Source organism: Leptosomus discolor, chromosome 1, assembly GCF_034619465.1.
Source record: "Leptosomus discolor isolate bLepDis1 chromosome 1, bLepDis1.hap2, whole genome shotgun sequence".
In the NCBI taxonomy this organism is placed as follows: Eukaryota; Metazoa; Chordata; class Aves; order Leptosomiformes; family Leptosomidae; genus Leptosomus; species Leptosomus discolor.
The window spans coordinates 155,756,013-155,773,729 of NC_141391.1; the positions used below are offsets into that span (position 1 = coordinate 155,756,013).

Consider the following 17,717-nt stretch of genomic DNA (forward strand, 5'->3'; position numbering starts at 1 on the left):
CACCAGTAGCAGCAGCACACTGCTGTGCAGAGGGGAGAGAAGGGACAGCCGCATCCAAAAAAAGCTCCCGGGAGTGCTGGATCTCATGAATCTCCTGCAATGGGATTTGAGAGAAAACGAATTGGAAGAATTTTTCTAGGAACAGGCCTGGCTGGTGTTACTGCGTACAAAGAGCAACCGTGGTCTGAAGACAGCAGAGGAAGAAGCTCAGGCTGCAAGGGAGACTCCGGTCCTTCCTCGCTCTTTGTTCTGGCAGTCCAGGGGCTGCCAAGCCTTTGTTCATGGACCTTTGTACTGTAACCAGCTCTATAAGGGAGCTCCTCCTACAATGATTTCCTCTGATTAGCTGCTCTGAATACCCTTGATCCCTGCCAAAGCATGAAGGGCGTCAGAGCTGGATAAATGATCAATTCCAGTCTCTGTTTGAATACTGCGTTCAGATTCTTCAAGCAGCTCTGAGTAGCTCAGCCACAGACCCTTGCAAACTCCATGCAGGCAGGAGGACAGATCTCAGCTGTGTGTATGTGCCCCACAATAGGGTAATGTTGTAGGAGCAGCAAATTGATGAGATGCATAGAAAAATGTTGTCTGGGTCCAAAATTGGGACAGTCAAAACAGGCTGAAGCACAGCAGCAAGCAAAGTAAAATCCTCTGAATTTTAATTATTGGTGGCTACCTATTTCAGCTTCTTCTCTTTGTAGGTGCTGTGTCTCCAGGGTAAGAGCGCAGAGCAGAGACTTTGCTGGTAAGTGATTCCCAACTGCCACCACCCCCTGACAAGGAAGCTGACCTTACCTGGCTGCCAGATGCCCACCCAGCTGTTCTCTCACTCCCCTCCTTAACAGGACAGGGGAAGAAAATAAGACGAAAAAGTTCATGAGTTGAGCTAAAGACAGGCAGATTGCTGGGCAAAACAGACTTGACTTGGGGAAAGTTAATTTATTGCCAATTAAAACAGATTTGGATGGTGAGAAACAAAACCAAAAATCAGAACACCACCTTCCCCCCCCTCCACCTTCTTCCCAGGCTTAACTTCACTCTTTCATTCCTGACTCCTCTATCTCCCCCCTGCCACCCTCCCCAATAAGCAACACAGGGGGGGAAGGGGAATGGGCACTGACCTCAGTCCGTAAGATTTGCTCTCTGCCACTCCATCATCCTCAAAAATTTCCCACGCTCCAGAATGGTGCCTTTCCCATGGGCTGCAGTCCTTCAGGATAAACCTGCTCTGGCATGGGCTCCTCTCTTTGGACTGCAAATTCCTTCAGGGCATGTCCACAGACTGCAGCATGGGGTCCTCCATGGGCTGTAGTGTAGATATCTGCTCCACCATGGTCCTCTACAGGTTGCAGGGGGTCAATCTCCTTCACCATGGTCTTCTCTACACGTTGCAGGGGAATCTCTGCTCCAGTGCCTGGAGCACCTCCTCCTCCTTTTATTCACTGACCTGGGTGTCTGCAGGGATGCTTCTATCACATTTTTTCCTCACTTCTCACTGCTGAGCAGCTTTCTCAGATGTGGCACCAGCTTGGCTGATGGGCTCAGCTATGTCCTGCAGTGGGTCTGTTGAGTGGCTGTGTCTGGCATGGGGCACCCCCGAGTCTCTTCTCACAGAGGTGCCCACTGCCAGCACTTGGGCACCTACACCCAGCACAGTACCTGTGAGTGGCAGCTTTGCTTTGCTGAACACTAAAGGAGGGATGATGCTATCGGTGCCTTCTGAAGGCACTCTTGACTTCTGCAGCTGATCACACACTGCCTAGAAACCAATCTTACTCCTGTTAGCCAGGTGGCACCACTGGCCTTCACATAACAAGCTGAGTTTATTTTGTCAAGTTGTATTTTCTTACAATGTGTATTTTTAGACAGACGTAAGAGAAAAATAGTGACCCATGTTGTTACAGAACAAAACTACCAACCACCAGAGATACAACCACCACTAACTACCATTAATCGCAAGAAACAAACATCCATACAGTTCACACACAAGTTCAGGTGCCACTGGAGTTGGCTCACACTTATGTAAAGAACAACAGTAAAACTTATTATGTGTGGTACTATTACAAGGATCACCTAAAAGCTTTTAGGGTTCAAGGGGAAAGGGGAAGATCTGTAACACACATTCACTCACCTATTGAAGTGAGGGCACTCAGCCTCGAGAAGTATCCATGGTAGGCAACCCTTGCCGTGGGGAGGACCTCATGTCACAGATCTGCTACTCCAAGGAGGACTCACAATGGCCTCCAGCAGGACGCCATTTATACCCAAGTTGGATGGGGGCTTGTGGACCTATACAGGTAACATGAGCAAAGTGCCTCATTAGCTGAGCGCCTTGTCTATCAACTGAGGTACGTACATGACAGCAGTCACTAGAGAGAGTTGTGGTTCACCAATGGAGAAGTTTCTAGTGGTGTTGGGGCAGGCATACCTGCCACAGAAGTCCAATCCAGAGAGGTCAGAGTCATTCCTGTGACACTTATCATGCCCCATAAATGTACAAACATCGGTTCCTCGGTTCTGGGACAAACCTGCACTTCCCAGCTGGAGTGATCTCCTTTTCTGAGAAGTGATTAGACTTCTGACCACACCAGGGATATCACACAGTTTGACAGCTTTGGAAAAGACCCATACCATAATCTGGATTTCTCTTCTGATGTTAGGGCTGAGCAAGCAGCCAGGCGTTGGTCAGCTCTTCTGCAACTGTAGTGTCTTCTGACTTATCCATCTGTTCCCGAAATGGAGTACACCTGGTACTGGCTTGATGATTCTGGGCAGTGGATTGAGTATGGGGAAGAGGTGAGATCCATCTACAGTTGATGCCAAAAGCTCTTGTTAAGCCATCTTTGGAGACTTATTTATGGCATGCTGTTCTGCAGCTGGTGCGTTTCACATGCACTGCTGGGTGCCCTTGTAGTGCTGCTCTGATGTGCTGGTGGATCTGTCTTATTAATTGTCCCTCAAAGCAGTACTGCTACTCTATGAAAGCTTTCAAAGGACTGGCTTTGAAAGCGGGTGCATCTTCCAGAGGTGACGGACGTCTTTTGGCTAAAGCTGACCACACAGGCCGAAGGCTGCTTTTTTGCTTCTGTTACAAGCAGCTGTTCTCTGTGGGCTACCCCTCTGTTGCTGAAGAACAAAATGCTTGAAGCCTTAGAGACTTAGTTCAAAATGGCGTCCCATGATAGGGGCCTGGGGAAACACTGGCATTTCCCCACAGTGTCACCTTAACCAAAGACTGGTTTCTAACAGTTATAATTTCCTTGTTCTTTCTATAGCATCCACATCACTGCTCTGCCACGGTAACATCTGCAGATCTGGAGAAGGAATTTCTAGCTGACCAGAAAGGCACTGTGTTATTCAGGGCTGGTTCTCAGCAGTATGAGTTAAACTTTGAAGGTGAAGTATCTCCTTGTTTCAAGTTCATTATACAGTGTAGCTGGCTGTAAGGTAGCCTCCTTCATGCAGAGTATTGACCCTATGCCTGGGTTTCTTTGAATAGGTCTTTCTCCTCCTGTAAGTTTTATCCAAGCAGAACTTGAGCAGCGTGTACATTTCTCCACAGTTTTAAGATGCACCGCTCGAGCTTCTGGATTTGTGCATCTATAGTCAAAAAAGCATCTCTGACAATACTGTATATTCAGAAGAAGAGCTGAGAGTAAACATTTCATGGCATCTGGCTTATGCATTTGGGTTTATAAAGCTAAAGAGGAGAAATGAGAAAGGGGGGAAAAAAAAAGAAAGCACTGAAAAGTCAAAGGGTGAAGAAGTGAGCCCATGGTAGACATCTTGCAAGCTAGTTGTATGGAGAGAAAGCACACAGTGCAGCAAAGGAAAATTTAGGGCTGGTTGCACAGAGAGAGAAATGGGAAAATAAGAAATGTTTTTCTGTTTCTAATTTATTTACCCGTCTTAAAATTCCTATTAGCTTTCCAAACTTTAAATCTGTTTCCTGGCATGAATAAAAAGAATGGTGTTTAAAGGAGGGAACAATGGATAATTAGCCATGTCACACAGCATGCGCTCTGTGATATTGTTACAGGACCAAGAACAGAGGGCAGACTTTTCTCTTAGCACCACGTAATAATCCTGCACTGCTGGGAAATCTAGATTTATGGCCTCCATCGTATTGAAATCTCTTCCCTGCTGTAGGCCTGACATCAGATGTGGTTTCCCCTGGCTGACAGCCTGGATGTGAATGCAGGTGCAGTTGGTGGTTGGTTGCCTGTGAGCTTCACAACCTATGTTAGAAGGTGGTTGACCTTGCTGATCTCCAAGCAGGAAGACCACAAGTGGGAATGGTTTCGAAGTGTGGAGTGGGGTGGGTGTGGTAGACAGAGCACCATGATGTGGTATTCAGGGCTACATTTTATTTTTTCTAAACACATAAAAGTGTGTCCCTGGACAATAAATTATCTGATTATTGAGTGATTGTGTTTTTTCTTTCAAGACATGGTCCAAACAAATTTGTTCTATGAAACTCAAAGACAAGTTGCACGCTTGCCAAAATCTCTGTCCTCTCAAGGTGGACAAGACAGAAGGTAATATACATTCATTATTTAATAATGTCTCTAGATCACAGCACCTTTCTGCTAAGTTCCTCCTACCTGACTAGAAATCATTTTTAGATTCCTTAAATTCATTTTTTAGATACTTTTTGTTGACTGGCAAATTTAATGGCAAATTTTGTGGTCACAGTATTTGTAAATTATGCAACACTTCCGTGAAGTGTGCTGGAGGGATGTTTGGTGGAAGTCTCTGGCAGCTGTGAAAGACCTCTAGAGTAGATTTGTTCTCTCTGTGAGACCAAGGCCACATAGGGCTGACACAACTGTGCCAGGAATTTTTATTCCTTGATTTATGACCCAACAATACCAAATAAACTGTGCACAGAGTAGGAGCAAGCGACTGCTAGTCGCAAGAACTGTGGGGCAGATAGATGCCATTCCCTGAAAAGCCGAGCATAAAATAAAACACCGAAGCAAATCCCTCTAAATGAAGCGAACTGGATGCACTTATTTGGGATACGCTATCTTATGGCTTTCTTTTTTAAAGGAAGTTCAGCTTTACAGAATTTGAGTGTGTCTGCTGCAGAAGTTTGTTGTGCTACTGCTTTATTTTAAAAAGAGCTGCCTTTACTTCAGAAACTCACCAGCAGACAGTGCATTTAAAGCCAAGGGTTCAATTTAAATGTTGGTTCAACCAAGGGTGGGTTGATTCAAAAAGAAAACACTGTAGCTTCTGAATAGATGCTGATGTTCCTGTTGCCTGGGTTAAAAAATGAGTGCCAGGAAGGTATTAGTGCTCAGTCAGTTGTTGAGAACTGATGAGTGCAGTAGTGCCTGCAGGGCACAACCGTCTACCCACAGCCTCCTGACAGGCCTGGTTCTGGGGATGGGTAGGGGCAGGCCACCAGTCTGGCCAGCAGTTTAGAGATGAGTAGCCACATGGAGGGAGAGGGCTTACACTCCAGTTTCCTAGAAGTTCAAACAGCACACACGGAGGGCTAGCTGGAGCAGTTGCATAAACCACCCGGCTAGGAGCATGTTACTTCTCGTTTGAAGCTCTCCTACCAGTGTCAAGGTAGGAGACCTGCCAAGAGATACATTAGTGCCACTAGGATGTGTGTGGAAATTTAAATGGGAGAAAGGGATAATGGTTATGTGGAAAGTAAAACAGAAGTAAAAATCCAGGGATACCTGAAGGCTGCTGTAGAGCCAGCAGCTGGATCCTCCAGAAGGAGGATTTGTTTAGGAGTATCATGGACTGATTTGCTCCTTTTTCTTTTCTGCAGACAAAACATGACTCTATCATGTCCTGTCTGTCCTCCACACTGGGACCAATCTGCACTGCCTGATATTGGGTTCAAGGTAGGTCTTTCCAGCTCTCCAGTGGGTAGGGCAAACTACCCTGATTTTTCTGAGAACATGATCCAAGGCAGTTGAGGTGTTCCCAGCTTTTAAACATGTCTTACAAAATAAGCAACTATGAGGTGAAACAAGACTGACAGTTTTTCATATTCAGAATAGACCTGTGTCTCCTGGGAGGCTCTCAGAGACCGCCTACATGTACCATGCATGTACATTTATATATGCAGGTATATATAGAAAGGCCTGTTCGGCCACTTATGGTCTGACCTGTCCTTTCCACTCTCCCAAAGCACCTGATCCTCTGATAAACTGGATGAATTGCATCTTAAGGGGGTGTTATAGTATTTCCTCCATTGATTTGAGGCAAAATGTTATTTGATGTGGCAAGGCTAGAGCTTAGTCTTGTAGGGAAGGAGCTAGTGTGTCAAATTAAGGTGAAACTGATATTCATTCTTCTCCAGCTTGAATACTGCTGTGCATTTCATCTTTGGGTTACTCCAAAGTAAAAATAATCTAGATGTGGAGGTGTGTCCACCAGAGGAAGCTCATATGAGATTGCTTTCATTTTCCTCAGTCAGAGTCTGTGCTTCCACATGGGGAGTGAGGGTGAAGTTGGCGAGAGGATGATTCACTGGAAAGACAGGAGAAGCAGGACTTTTCCCCTGATGTGTGGAGGTTGATGAGTCCTTTGGAAGGATGGGGAGTTGTTTCTGTCAGTAATACCTTATTTTTGGTATTTTTAAAATTTTCAGTTGGTACAGCTCAGCTACGCTTCCTATGAATATGGAAAAATTAAGAGGCTGTTTGAAAAGACGATGAAAGGTTACTGCATCCACCAGATGCAGAGGATCCAGAACCCTACACTTTGGCAAGTTTTTCAGTGGTTTGTATCTATTTTATTTCATTATCCGTATGGTAGCAGAAGGCTGCTATTTCCTGATCTATTGTCCTCCACAGTCTGCGTTAGGAGTTGCCAAATCTAGAAGCCCAGCAGAGGTGAGACTGCCACGTATCTGTGTGCTTGGGTCTGTCTGGCAGTGAGGTTCAGCACATGTTCCCAGTAGGCACACACGCACACAAACACTCACATACACACAAAGCATGTGAATATGTACACAGCTGGCCACAAAACCCAACACCGACAGCACAGCACTCATGCAATCATGAACAGCACCAATGGCCTCATCCTGTTCCCTTCCTCTGTCTGATTGGGATGACAGCCTGTTACTGGAACATACGTACATGTGTGGGTCCGTCTAGGACCTGGTCTTAGACACTCAACTTACCTGTGCTGGACTCTGCGTCCTCTTGTCTCCACTTATGTTCTGCAGAGACACACCCATGCAAATAGGTCTTCATAGATTTCATGGAGTCTTCAGTGGTTGGCGTGGACCTCTTGGTCCCTCTGGTAAGCAAGCTCAGACCTTCTGGTCTCTCTAGCACCTGGCCCAGACTCATGGCTGCACTGAAACCTGGCTCCCAGGCCAGCTACCCTCCTCACGGGCTGTCTAGCCTTATATTGGCTAGTGGTCGCACACTGACACACACACCCTTGCTTGCTGCAGTTGCTGGTGCTGTGGATATGCAACTCCTGTGATCCAAGGTCCTAATCCAGTCGCTGCACCCAGACCCCCAATACACACAGACTGGAGAGTCCATCACCCAGGTAAGAGTTAGAAATGGATCTTAAAAAGGAGATAGAGCAGACTGTGCTGATCAGGCACAGGGCATGGCCAGACAAGCCTACTGACCAGACAGTTGCCTGTTTATACACAACCAGCCCTTTTTCCCCACTTATCCATCTGTTTTCCCATGTTTGCTCCTCAGACCATCTTGACCCCCCCCTTCTCTCACCTACAGTTCTTCTGTTAAATACCTCATTGCAAGTCCTGTGCAATCCCCAAATGCTCTTCACCTCTGTCCCATAACAAGTCCCATACTCTTGTAGGCAGTACCCTCCTTACATCTGTGAGCTGCTCTGGACCCTTTCCATTGCTCACAGTGCTGGGTGTCCCCCTGGTCCCTGGGGCTGAGGATTGCCTGGGGGAGCCCAGGGTGGGGCCAGGGCTGGGGCTTCTCTCTCTGTACTCGGATAACTGGGGTTGTCTCTGTGCTCTTTTGTGTCTGTGGAAATCAGCCTTTTATCACATAGCCTTGTGGAGGGTTCTTCCTAGTGTTAGTCAAAGGACAGTTCTTTTCCTGCACCATGACTGAACTCTGGTATCTACAATTTATTCTTTTTGTTTTGGTCTCTTCTATATAAGAGGGTTTTCTTTCTTTTTTTAAAAAAAGGGACTTTTTGTGCAATAAAGATAGGGGTAGAGATTATACAATCTACACTGTAGCTTCATACAGCTGAGTTTTATAATCTTGTTTGTGTATTCAGGATTTATATAACCTGGGAACTGACCAATTCCCAGTCAAGACATGTTTGTCTCTTTACTTTCTCATGTGGTATGAAGTTGTGGGTGACACAGTCCATAGCGATGCCGAGAACTTTTTGTTTTGCTGGAAGGAGCCAGCTGTGCAGCAGGGTACCAACAGAAGTGCAAAGCAGGCAGTAACCCCACTGAGAGTGGTTTGTGTCACTGTTCCTTCATGACCCAAAAGTAGGAGTTGAGTTGAGAAACTGTCCTTGCTTGAACCAGGGTAACACGTAATTAATTTTTTTTAATTTTTTTTTTTTTTTTTTTTTTTTCTGTCCCTAGGCAAAAGGAGCAAATGAAGAAGCTCCGTAAATCGAAATGGGTGGATGAGCGGCTTCTGTTCCACGGGACAAGTTCATCCCACATGCCTGCCATCTGTGAGCAGAACTTTGATTGGAGGATCTGTGGGACTCATGGGACAATATACGGAAAAGGTACAAGTGCGGAAGTGTGGGTTCAGAGGTTGTAGCAGCACAGGCTTCAGAACACAGCCAGGCTGGTGGGTGGGTGCAAGGTGACTCACTGTCCCTGACTCCCACAATCCTGCCAGTAGGGCACTCTCATTTGCCTGCATCTGCATTGCTGCAGCCACAGCAATCCCGTTTTGGGAGGGGCTAAAACCAACCCTCTTTGCCTCAGGTACCTGCTGTTCAGCATAGCTCTTGGACAGGTGGGACTGGGAGGTTGGTGGCAAAATGTGGCTAGAGTCTGTTGATGTTTTAAAATAAGCTGATGTGGAAACACCTGGCAAGGATGCCTGTAAAGCTACCTGGTGTTGTTGAATAACTAGCTGCCAAAGCGACAGTAGCAGATGTTTGTTCCTCAGTTGATGTAATAATGTCTTAGCTGTGGATTTTTTTGGTCCCTAGGAAGCTACTTTGCCAGAGACGCCAGCTACTCTCATGAGTACTGTTCCTCTCGTAGTGGTCGCCACAGCATGTTTGTAGCTCACGTTCTTGTTGGAGATTTTGTTCAGGGAAACCCCGAATACCTTCGCCCTCCGCCCAGAGATGGCAACTCAAACAGACTTTATGACAGCTGCGTGGATGACCCAACAGACCCTTCCATCTTCGTCATCTTTGAGAAGCACCAGATCTACCCTGCCTATATCTTGGAGTACAGCAGTGGGGCCCGATGTATGATCCTGTAACGAATGGTGAAATCTCCTTTGAATTTACGCTGAATAAACTACACGTTAGTACATCTTTTTTCTAACGTTTGTTCAACTTTAGTAGTAGCTTTCGAACATTTTGTCACGCAGCAAACAAATCTCAATCTCCTGAAGGATTTTGGGACATCATTTTTTGGTAAGGGCTATTCTTTTGCCAGCAGAAAGTGCTAAATTTTAACCTCCAACTTACCTGTAGCCTGAGATGGGGATGTACCTGCATTGCGTACCCTGATGCAGTAATACCTACCACTGCTGAAAGCTGCATTGCTGAGTACGTGATTAACTTGATCTACTGATATAGTCACTTAGGGATGATTCCTGTCTGTGATGGTGCTGATGTGTCAAAAGGAGACCAGGTGGGGAATATGGAAGGATAAAAAGTGAAAGTACCTACATCATAGTGCACAAGAAAGGAACCATGGCCTGTCTCTCCAGTAAATGGCAGGAAGCTCCTGCATCCTGAAGGCTTTGTAATTAATGCTGGCAATGGTCTTTGCTTTGTTTCCTAGGCTTATTGCTGACAGCTCTTCTCACCTTGATTTTCTATCTCAAGTCTGCCCATCTCTGTGATACCCTGTCCTTGCTCTGTCCCCACTGGGTTTAGGTCAAGAGAAGCAGGGATATTGCAGCTGCTGAAGTTAGATCCCCAGCTCACCGTGACATTAACAGTGAGGAAATCCACAGTGAGCTGAATATTGGTGCACAGCAGGACTGCAGAGCCAGCACTTGCAGCAGTAAGCAATGAGGCAAAGGGGCTTTGTGAGGGGTGGCAATGCCAGCGGCCATCCCCCTTCCCACCCTTACAGACTGAAGTTGGTGGTGGCTGTTTTGAACTGCCCTGCTGCTGCCCGGCACTTCTCCAGGTGACTGAAAAGTGCTTCAGCGGTGTGTGCTCCGACTGAGATGGATGGGGGAAGGCTTGGATGATGGACATTGTACTTGAAAGTTGGTGGATGGTGACATAACATTTGGGATGACTGATAGCATGGAAACAAAAAGTAATAGTTTATTTTAAAACAGTCTTGCTGCATGAGCTGTTGTAATTCAGCAAAGTCACAAGTGGTTCAGTTGCGCATGCCATGAGTGGGAGGAACCAAGAGTAGGGATGCGTGTAGGATCTCATCAGTTTTCCTAAAGCCTGCTATCTTCAGGCACAACCAGTGCCCTTAGAAAATGTCAGAAAGGCAGATGACTGCAATGAGTTCTTCAGCTGCCATATTTAGTGCACTTCTATGTCCCACCTCTTTTGCAAGAGCCTAAAGGTTGTTCTTTTGCACATTAGTGACTTAATCTTGTCAGCCACAGATAAACAGAGAGCTTTCCCTGCAGTCAGGAAGTAAAAGTGAAAGTAACTTAAATTGACTTTTTCCTGAATATATAGTATTTTTTTTTTTTTTTTTAAAAAAAAAGAGAAAAGAAAAGCAAATGGCAGCAAATTATCTGCTACACACCTTTCTCAAGAAGGAAAGTGGTGTATGACAGTTAATTGGTTTCCTGTACTATCAATACATTGCATTGGAAAACTGCAGTGATTTTGGAGAGCTTTTTGCCTAGGATTTGTCAGTTGTCATAGATCTGCATCCTGTGCTTTGCATCAACATGAATCCTCCCCTTGCTGTCTCCAAGCTGCAGGCAGGCAAGAATGGGAAGTGACTGCATAACAACCATTTCCAGCTGTCACCCTGCCTTGGTCTTTGCAACATTGCGTAAATTTGCTCCATGGCTTTGTCAGCTTATGGGAGGTTGCATGTTCAGCCTTTGGGCAGGTCAAAGGCTGGGAGATGGAGGGTTTGGGAAAAGTTTTGCTCTTAGAGAAAATGCTCTGTGGAATGATTCCCTTGTACAAACCACCTCTGCCATGACAAAAGAAACCACCCATCGTATGGGAGAAAGCTGTTTCCAGCAAGGTAGGCTTTGGAGTGAGATTACCAACATCCTTGGGGGCAGGAGAAGGTAAGGGAGAGCCTCTTGAGGGGCAGGCCAGTCACTGAAAAAGATGTGTGTGTGTGTGTTTAATCTGAAAAAGAGGAAGCCAGCCAGAGAGGAGGGGACAGGTGCAAACATGCAGAGTTTGGAAGAAAAGGAGATTTTCCAGTAAGCCAAAACTATTTCTGGGAGAGTTCTTGCAGCCTCCAGCAATTAGGTGCCAGGTATTTTATTGACATCATGCCAGGGCTCTGGTGTGTGCAGCTGTAACAGTGCGCCGCGGTGTGGGACTGCTGAGGTGTAGCTGCTGTTGGCTTTGTAGGTGTTGCAGTATCAGACCTGAAGCAGAAGCGCTTCTTGAGCCTGCAGTATTTCAGGGTCACTCTCTGCACCTCTCGGTTTGTGTCACTGTCAAAAGGAGCATCTCACCTCCAGGTGCGTGCTGCTGCAGTTTTCCCTATGCCAGTACCAGTGACCATACTGGGGTGGGGAGGATCAGATGCAGAGCATTCACCTACTTGAAAAGTGACTTAGCCAAAACCCCCACCAAACAGAAACCCAAAATATGGTGTTCAGCGAGAACTGTTCCCAGTTCTGCTTGTGCCAACATTGATATAAAGAAGGAGGGGGGCTGCAGGATAGATTTTGACTGACATAAGTTGATACTGAGACTCTAGCCCAAGCAGGGCTTTGAACGGTAAAAGATTTGGGAATATTTCAGTGAGGCACTGAAAGCAGGAAAGTGAAAAGCAACTTAATTTGTGAATACCTCTTTGTGGGAGTTTTGTTCAGTATTATAAATGTGCTAAAACTTCTTCCAGACCTGAACTTCCTGCTTCCTCTGGAGTACCTGGGTGCCTCCAAAGTACTGGGCAGAAAGCATTCCGCAGCACCCTTTTAAAGGAGGAATGCTTGCGAATGGACAGCAACACGTGCAGTTGTTGGCAGGCACTAAGTGTGGATCTGATCTGTGGGCTCTTCATTTATTTTTTTTTTTCCCTGAAAAACAGTGTTTGAAGAGCTCCCTACCGTGTTGAGAAGGGGTCAAATGACTTCTGATTCAGACACACGGGACTAACATTTCAGAGTCACTGAGATGGTGGTGGATAAGGTCTAACCTGAGGAATCCTGTGAGTAGCCAAACTGATTTCTGTGACATTTGCTGCCTTCCCTGTCAGCTGGGCTGGTGCCAGCCGGGCAGGTGTCGGGGTGGGCTTGTCCTGGGCCTCCACGGTTCACCGAGCTCCTTCTGCCCAAGGGTAGGGAGTAAGGCTGCCCTCAACATGAGATTAAATGATCGGTTGGTATCTTGGCTAATTACTTCTCCACTTTCAAATATGGTCCCTGTTAGGAGGGTGCTGTGGGAACACTTAATCTGTGCTGCATGGGGAGGTTTTTTGGGAACGTGGCAGCTGCAGGAGACCAGAGGGAGAGGGCTCTGCCGAGAGGCCAGCTGCCTCTGCAAGAGCCGTCAAATGCAAAGGTGTTAACTCAAGTGATCTTTTCAATGAAATGCATTTCTAATCGATTTTTTTGTGGTCTTCTTAGGACTTCACAGTGTCCCTGGTTTTAATGCTGTTGGTTACATGTCCACGTACCTGTTCTAGGCTTCATATCAAAAAACACCTCAGCAAGTTTTCAGGCTTTCTTTTAATTTACTGGTGCGAAATTTGACTTTTCAGCATTTTTAAGAATCCTTTTTAACAATTTTGACAGGATAATTGAACTGCAGAAACTTAATGCTCGATTGAACATGCTGAATGGCATGTTTATTTTGCAAAACATTCAAACTCCTAAAAATCAACCTGAGCACCATAACCTGTCACGACCACTGTATGGGTGCCAGGTGAAGAAAACACATATATTGTTCTTGGCATGACAGGCTCAAGAGTTACATTATTTAACAAGGCTATTTCTGGATTGAGGGAATAACAATCCCAAATCATCACGTAGCTGTGGTGCTGATGAGTGGCTGAGGATTTGGGGGAAGGGCAGGGATCCTCAGTTAGGGGCTGCAGGAAACAAATCTATAGGAATCAGACTTGCATGGCTCGAGGAACAACTTTTTCTATTTGTCCTGTTCTTTTGCAGTCCCATTTCTTCTGACGAAACCTATTGTCTGGCGTGTTGAGTCCTAGGCACTATTTCCAAGATTACTTTTACATCTTAACTTACAAATAGGAGCAATAGGAAATGCTGACTTGGTTCTTATCCATCTGTTCTTAATAAGCTGAGATTTTCCTTCCAGATGCTTTACTGCAATGTCAGAGGACTCATTAATCAGTGTGCCAGTGCTCAACCTGTAAATACTTGGGAATTGTCTACACATGATATCCCCACCACAGAAGGAAGCTGGGTCTTTACACATTCCCAGAGAGAAGCTTTATTTCACTGTGTGCTCTTGGAATAATTTTTCTTGGGCTGTATATTCAGCTTCGGTCTCCTTAATTTTTACCTTTTTTTTCAAAACGGTTTTCCCTTTAGTAACTCCAAAGGAGATGTTAGAACTCGCATCAGTCTCTGCTTTCTTTAACTCTTCACTCTTGCTTCTTGCAGACTCTTTTTGACTGCATTTTGCAGATAAGCCTCTTGCATCTTCCTGTTTGTTTTCCTTTTGAAAGTTGCTGTAGGTTTATGATTTTTTTACCTATACTCCGCAGCATTCATCTGAAACTGTGATCTATTCTTCTGTCCTGAAGGCCAGCTGACCTTCATTTTGCCTCTCAGCTCAAGCAAGTTCTTCTAAGTCTTCCCCACATCCTTTTTCTTCTTGGATCCTCATACAATCTGACCTCATATTAATGATTAAGCAACCTGTCCCTTCATAGAACTTATTTGACTGAAAATCCTCACATCCATTATAATGTCTTAAAAAATGCCTCCCTTTTTTGGATTTTTTTTTTTTTTTTGACTGAGGAACTCAAATTCCTTGCTAACAGAATGGCCTCTTTACATTTCTTTAGTGTAATCTGAGATGTGATTAGTTTCACTGCATGAAACTGTAGGCTACTAACCAAACCTAAACTTTGTGACAGCGCTATAAAAAATACATTTTTCCCATCAGACCCTCCTCCAGCTGTTGCTAATTCTGGGTAGTCTGAGTAACTCCATGATGTGTCCCACTCACCAGCTTTTCTTCTCCTTCCCAGATCAAGCTTTGGATTTTTTTTTCTCACTGCCCCCCCTTGCAGTTCTAGTTGCTCCTATTAACATGTGGTGTCTAGGCAGTTTCCTGAATCTGAAACATAAGTACAGGACTTGTAAGTAAAGCAAAATCTTCATTACGTAGCAGCTGGGAAGGCCATTTGCAGGACTCCTCCCTATCTAAGGTGCCATCAGCTGAGATAAAAATGAATAGAATCCTCTAAGGACTCTGTGAATTCATGAGGATTGTGAAAGCTGTTGCTCATCACAGGAAACAGCTCATTGCCGTGGGCAGCATGGGGGACATGGACTTCTTAGCCAGGTGATCTGTTCTCACATCTACTGAGGTTTTCTTGAGGAACCCAGGGAAACTCAGAAGTATTGACTTCTACAGGTGAAACATAAATAACAGCTAAATAATACTATTGCTAACTAACCAGGGCCAGGCATCTGCTCAGTGCATATACCATAGGCTGGCACACTCAGAGGGCAGAAAATGGCATGCCTGGGTTCAAGCACAGACAAAAAAGAAAACCAAAGACCTTTTATGACATGTTCTCTTCCCTGAGGATTTGGAAATCAGATAATTTTCTGGGCTGTGAAATAGAATCTCAGAATCGTTAGGTTGGAATAGACCTCTAAGATCATCAAGTCCAACTGTTGACCTAATAAATGGTGACAACAGCCCAGGATTTCCTGCTGAGTTTTGAGTTTCCCTCTCAAGACTACTGTTAAGTAACCTGCCAGAAAGTGATATTTTTTTCTCCTCTTCTCTCTCTTCTTCTCTCTTTCATGTTTTTTGAGACAGTTCTGCACTTTTGATCATTCCTGATGCTCACTCATTTGGTGGCACAGAAACCCACTGGTACTGGCTGGACAATTCCCTGTGGTGGATCGAGTATGGGAAGCAGGTAAAATTCACTGCACCTCTGAAACCCAGCTCCGAGTCCCAGCCACTAGTGGAGAAGTCCTGCTTTGACTGTTTGGGGTGTTGTGAGGACTGCCTGTCAGGTTGCACAGGGGCTTTCTCCATAGTCCTGTAGTGCTGGCCAGTCCTTGGAGTGCCACTGATACTCTCAGGGGAGCTTCTGATGCCACTTCTACTGTCATGACCTTTATTTTTGTAGCATTCAACCTACTCTGAAGCCTCAGTGACATCTGCCCAGGAGGAGAAGGCAGGCACTCTGAAATTCACAGAAATAGGAGATAAACTTTAAAGGTAGCCTACTACTTTATAATTTAATACATGTGATGCACTGCTGACTCTGTAGTGCACCTTCTCTCCTGGGTGTGCCTCATGTAGCTCCATGCCCAGCTCTCTCTGTGGCTGTCTTCACCAGATGCAATATACATCTTCAAAAGCATTCGCTAGAAAATTAATTGTGTAAATCAGGGAAGTAAGAGAGATGCTGTTTGTGTTTGACAGAGCATAAAATGTGGGAAATATATAAAATTTCTGGTTCTTTTGTTTAACTATGTGAATTAATTGCTGGAGCTATTGGAGACCCATACAGTTGAAAGATTAGAAAAAAATGAAGTCATGGTATTCAACACAGATACAAAAATGGAAAGTATTAGGAAGATAGTTTGAGACCAACAGGTAGGTTATGGTGCATGTGGCACCACAAGCAAGGGAGGAGTTGTGAAAGAGGAAGCACTAAGAAGGTCTGGATTTGCTGACGCCATGTAGGAGGAGAGCTGCATGACAGACAGCCTGTGGTTCTCCATTGCTCTAGGGTGGCTGCTCAATGGTGGGGCTGTTTGCTGAGAAAGATGTTTAGGTGACTGATACTTGTGAGCCAAAAGGATGGGGTGATATTCAAAGAAAAAAAAGAGAAGTCATAAATCATGCATGGGTACTATTTTAAGTGCCTACGTCAATTCTTGACAAGGGGGATTGTGATAGCTCAGAACTGGCTGTGTGATGGGATCAAGAGAGGAGCCTTCCAGGTGGACAAGAGGACATATGTCTCCACTGCTCATGCTCCCAGTTCAACCAGGAGCAGCACTAGACAAAATGACCTCACGCTGTGGGAATAACACAGGCAAGAAGGCCTCAGGTAAGGCATTGCATGGCTGTATTAGCAATTTTTCATATGCCCTCCTATATACGAGTGGCTGAACAGGGACACACCAAAGCGTGCTAGCCTGGCTCCTGTCTCCAGCAGCAGCAGGCGCTGGATCCCTGGGAGAAGAGGAGGAGGGGCAGCAGGTAGTGATGCATCCCTTGCTGCCAGGGACGTGCAGCTCAGGGACTTCCTAAGCCCGAGATAACGTATTTGTATTTAATAGCCCTCAACGGATTTCTCTTCTCCTGTGGGTTTGTTCAGTCTTGGACTGCTGCAGACTTCTAGTGCCTGCACCGTGTTGCAGCAGTGGGATCTGTGATAGGGCTATGCATTCCTTCAATAGCTGCTCTACTTCGGCCTGCCTTTCTATTTTCTTTCAAGACATGGTCCAGAGAAACCTGAGCGTGCAGATGACAAGAAAAATCTGCCAGTGGCCAAACAATGGGTCTAGCAGAGGCAGGAGCCAGCTGGAGGGGAGGTGTGGGGTGCTCAGTTCGCACATGCCATGTCCCTAGCTGATGGTACCAATCCAGCTTTAGAGGTCCGCTGGGGAGAGGGCTGTGGTCACTGGAGAATTGAGGCCCCAGGTCCATCCTTGCACCATTGGGATGGGTCTGGCCTGGCTTTCAGCCACCTGGGAGAGCTTGTTGGCCACTGTGGGCCCTGGGCACAGCACTGGGATTGCCCCTGGAGTGCTGTGCACTGGCAGCAGGCAGAGAGTTGTGGGGTGCTGGGCTGTGTGTTGCACCATATCTTGGCCACTCCACCTACCACAAGGTGATGTGACTTAGATGTCCAGCCATACATGTTGTGCTGTTTGCTGTCTCTCCCCTCCTTTATTATCAGTGCTGTGAAGAACAACTCTGTTTTCTGGGCTTCTTGAGATGAGGGGTGGCAGAACTGGAGGTGTCCTCTCACACACAACCTGCCTGGACTGGTGATGGGAAAGCGCTGCAACAGCTGCATGGGGAGGAGGAGGTGGATGCAGAGGATGGAAGGGGTGAAAATGGAGGTTATTGATTTCCATAGCTACCAAGCACTGATTTACTTCTTCCTTCCACCTCCACATCTTTCTTCTCAGTGTGTCACATGCTGGCGTCTGCATGTGGTCGGT

At 45.9% G+C, this 17,717-nt stretch overlaps 1 protein-coding gene across 1 annotated transcript; it reads left to right on the top strand.

Annotated features, from left to right (window-relative positions):
* The first annotated feature begins 2,736 nt into the window (after nt 1-2,736).
* On the top strand, nt 2,737-9,443 carry LOC147416331 (protein mono-ADP-ribosyltransferase PARP12-like). Its single transcript, XM_086468017.1, has 7 exons — nt 2,737-2,796; nt 3,276-3,396; nt 4,448-4,538; nt 5,792-5,867; nt 6,620-6,750; nt 8,576-8,727; nt 9,163-9,443. The coding sequence occupies exons 1-7, from the start codon at nt 2,737-2,739 to the stop codon at nt 9,441-9,443; spliced, it is 912 nt and encodes a 303-aa protein (XP_086324143.1).
* The last annotated feature ends 8,274 nt before the right edge of the window (nt 9,444-17,717 follow it).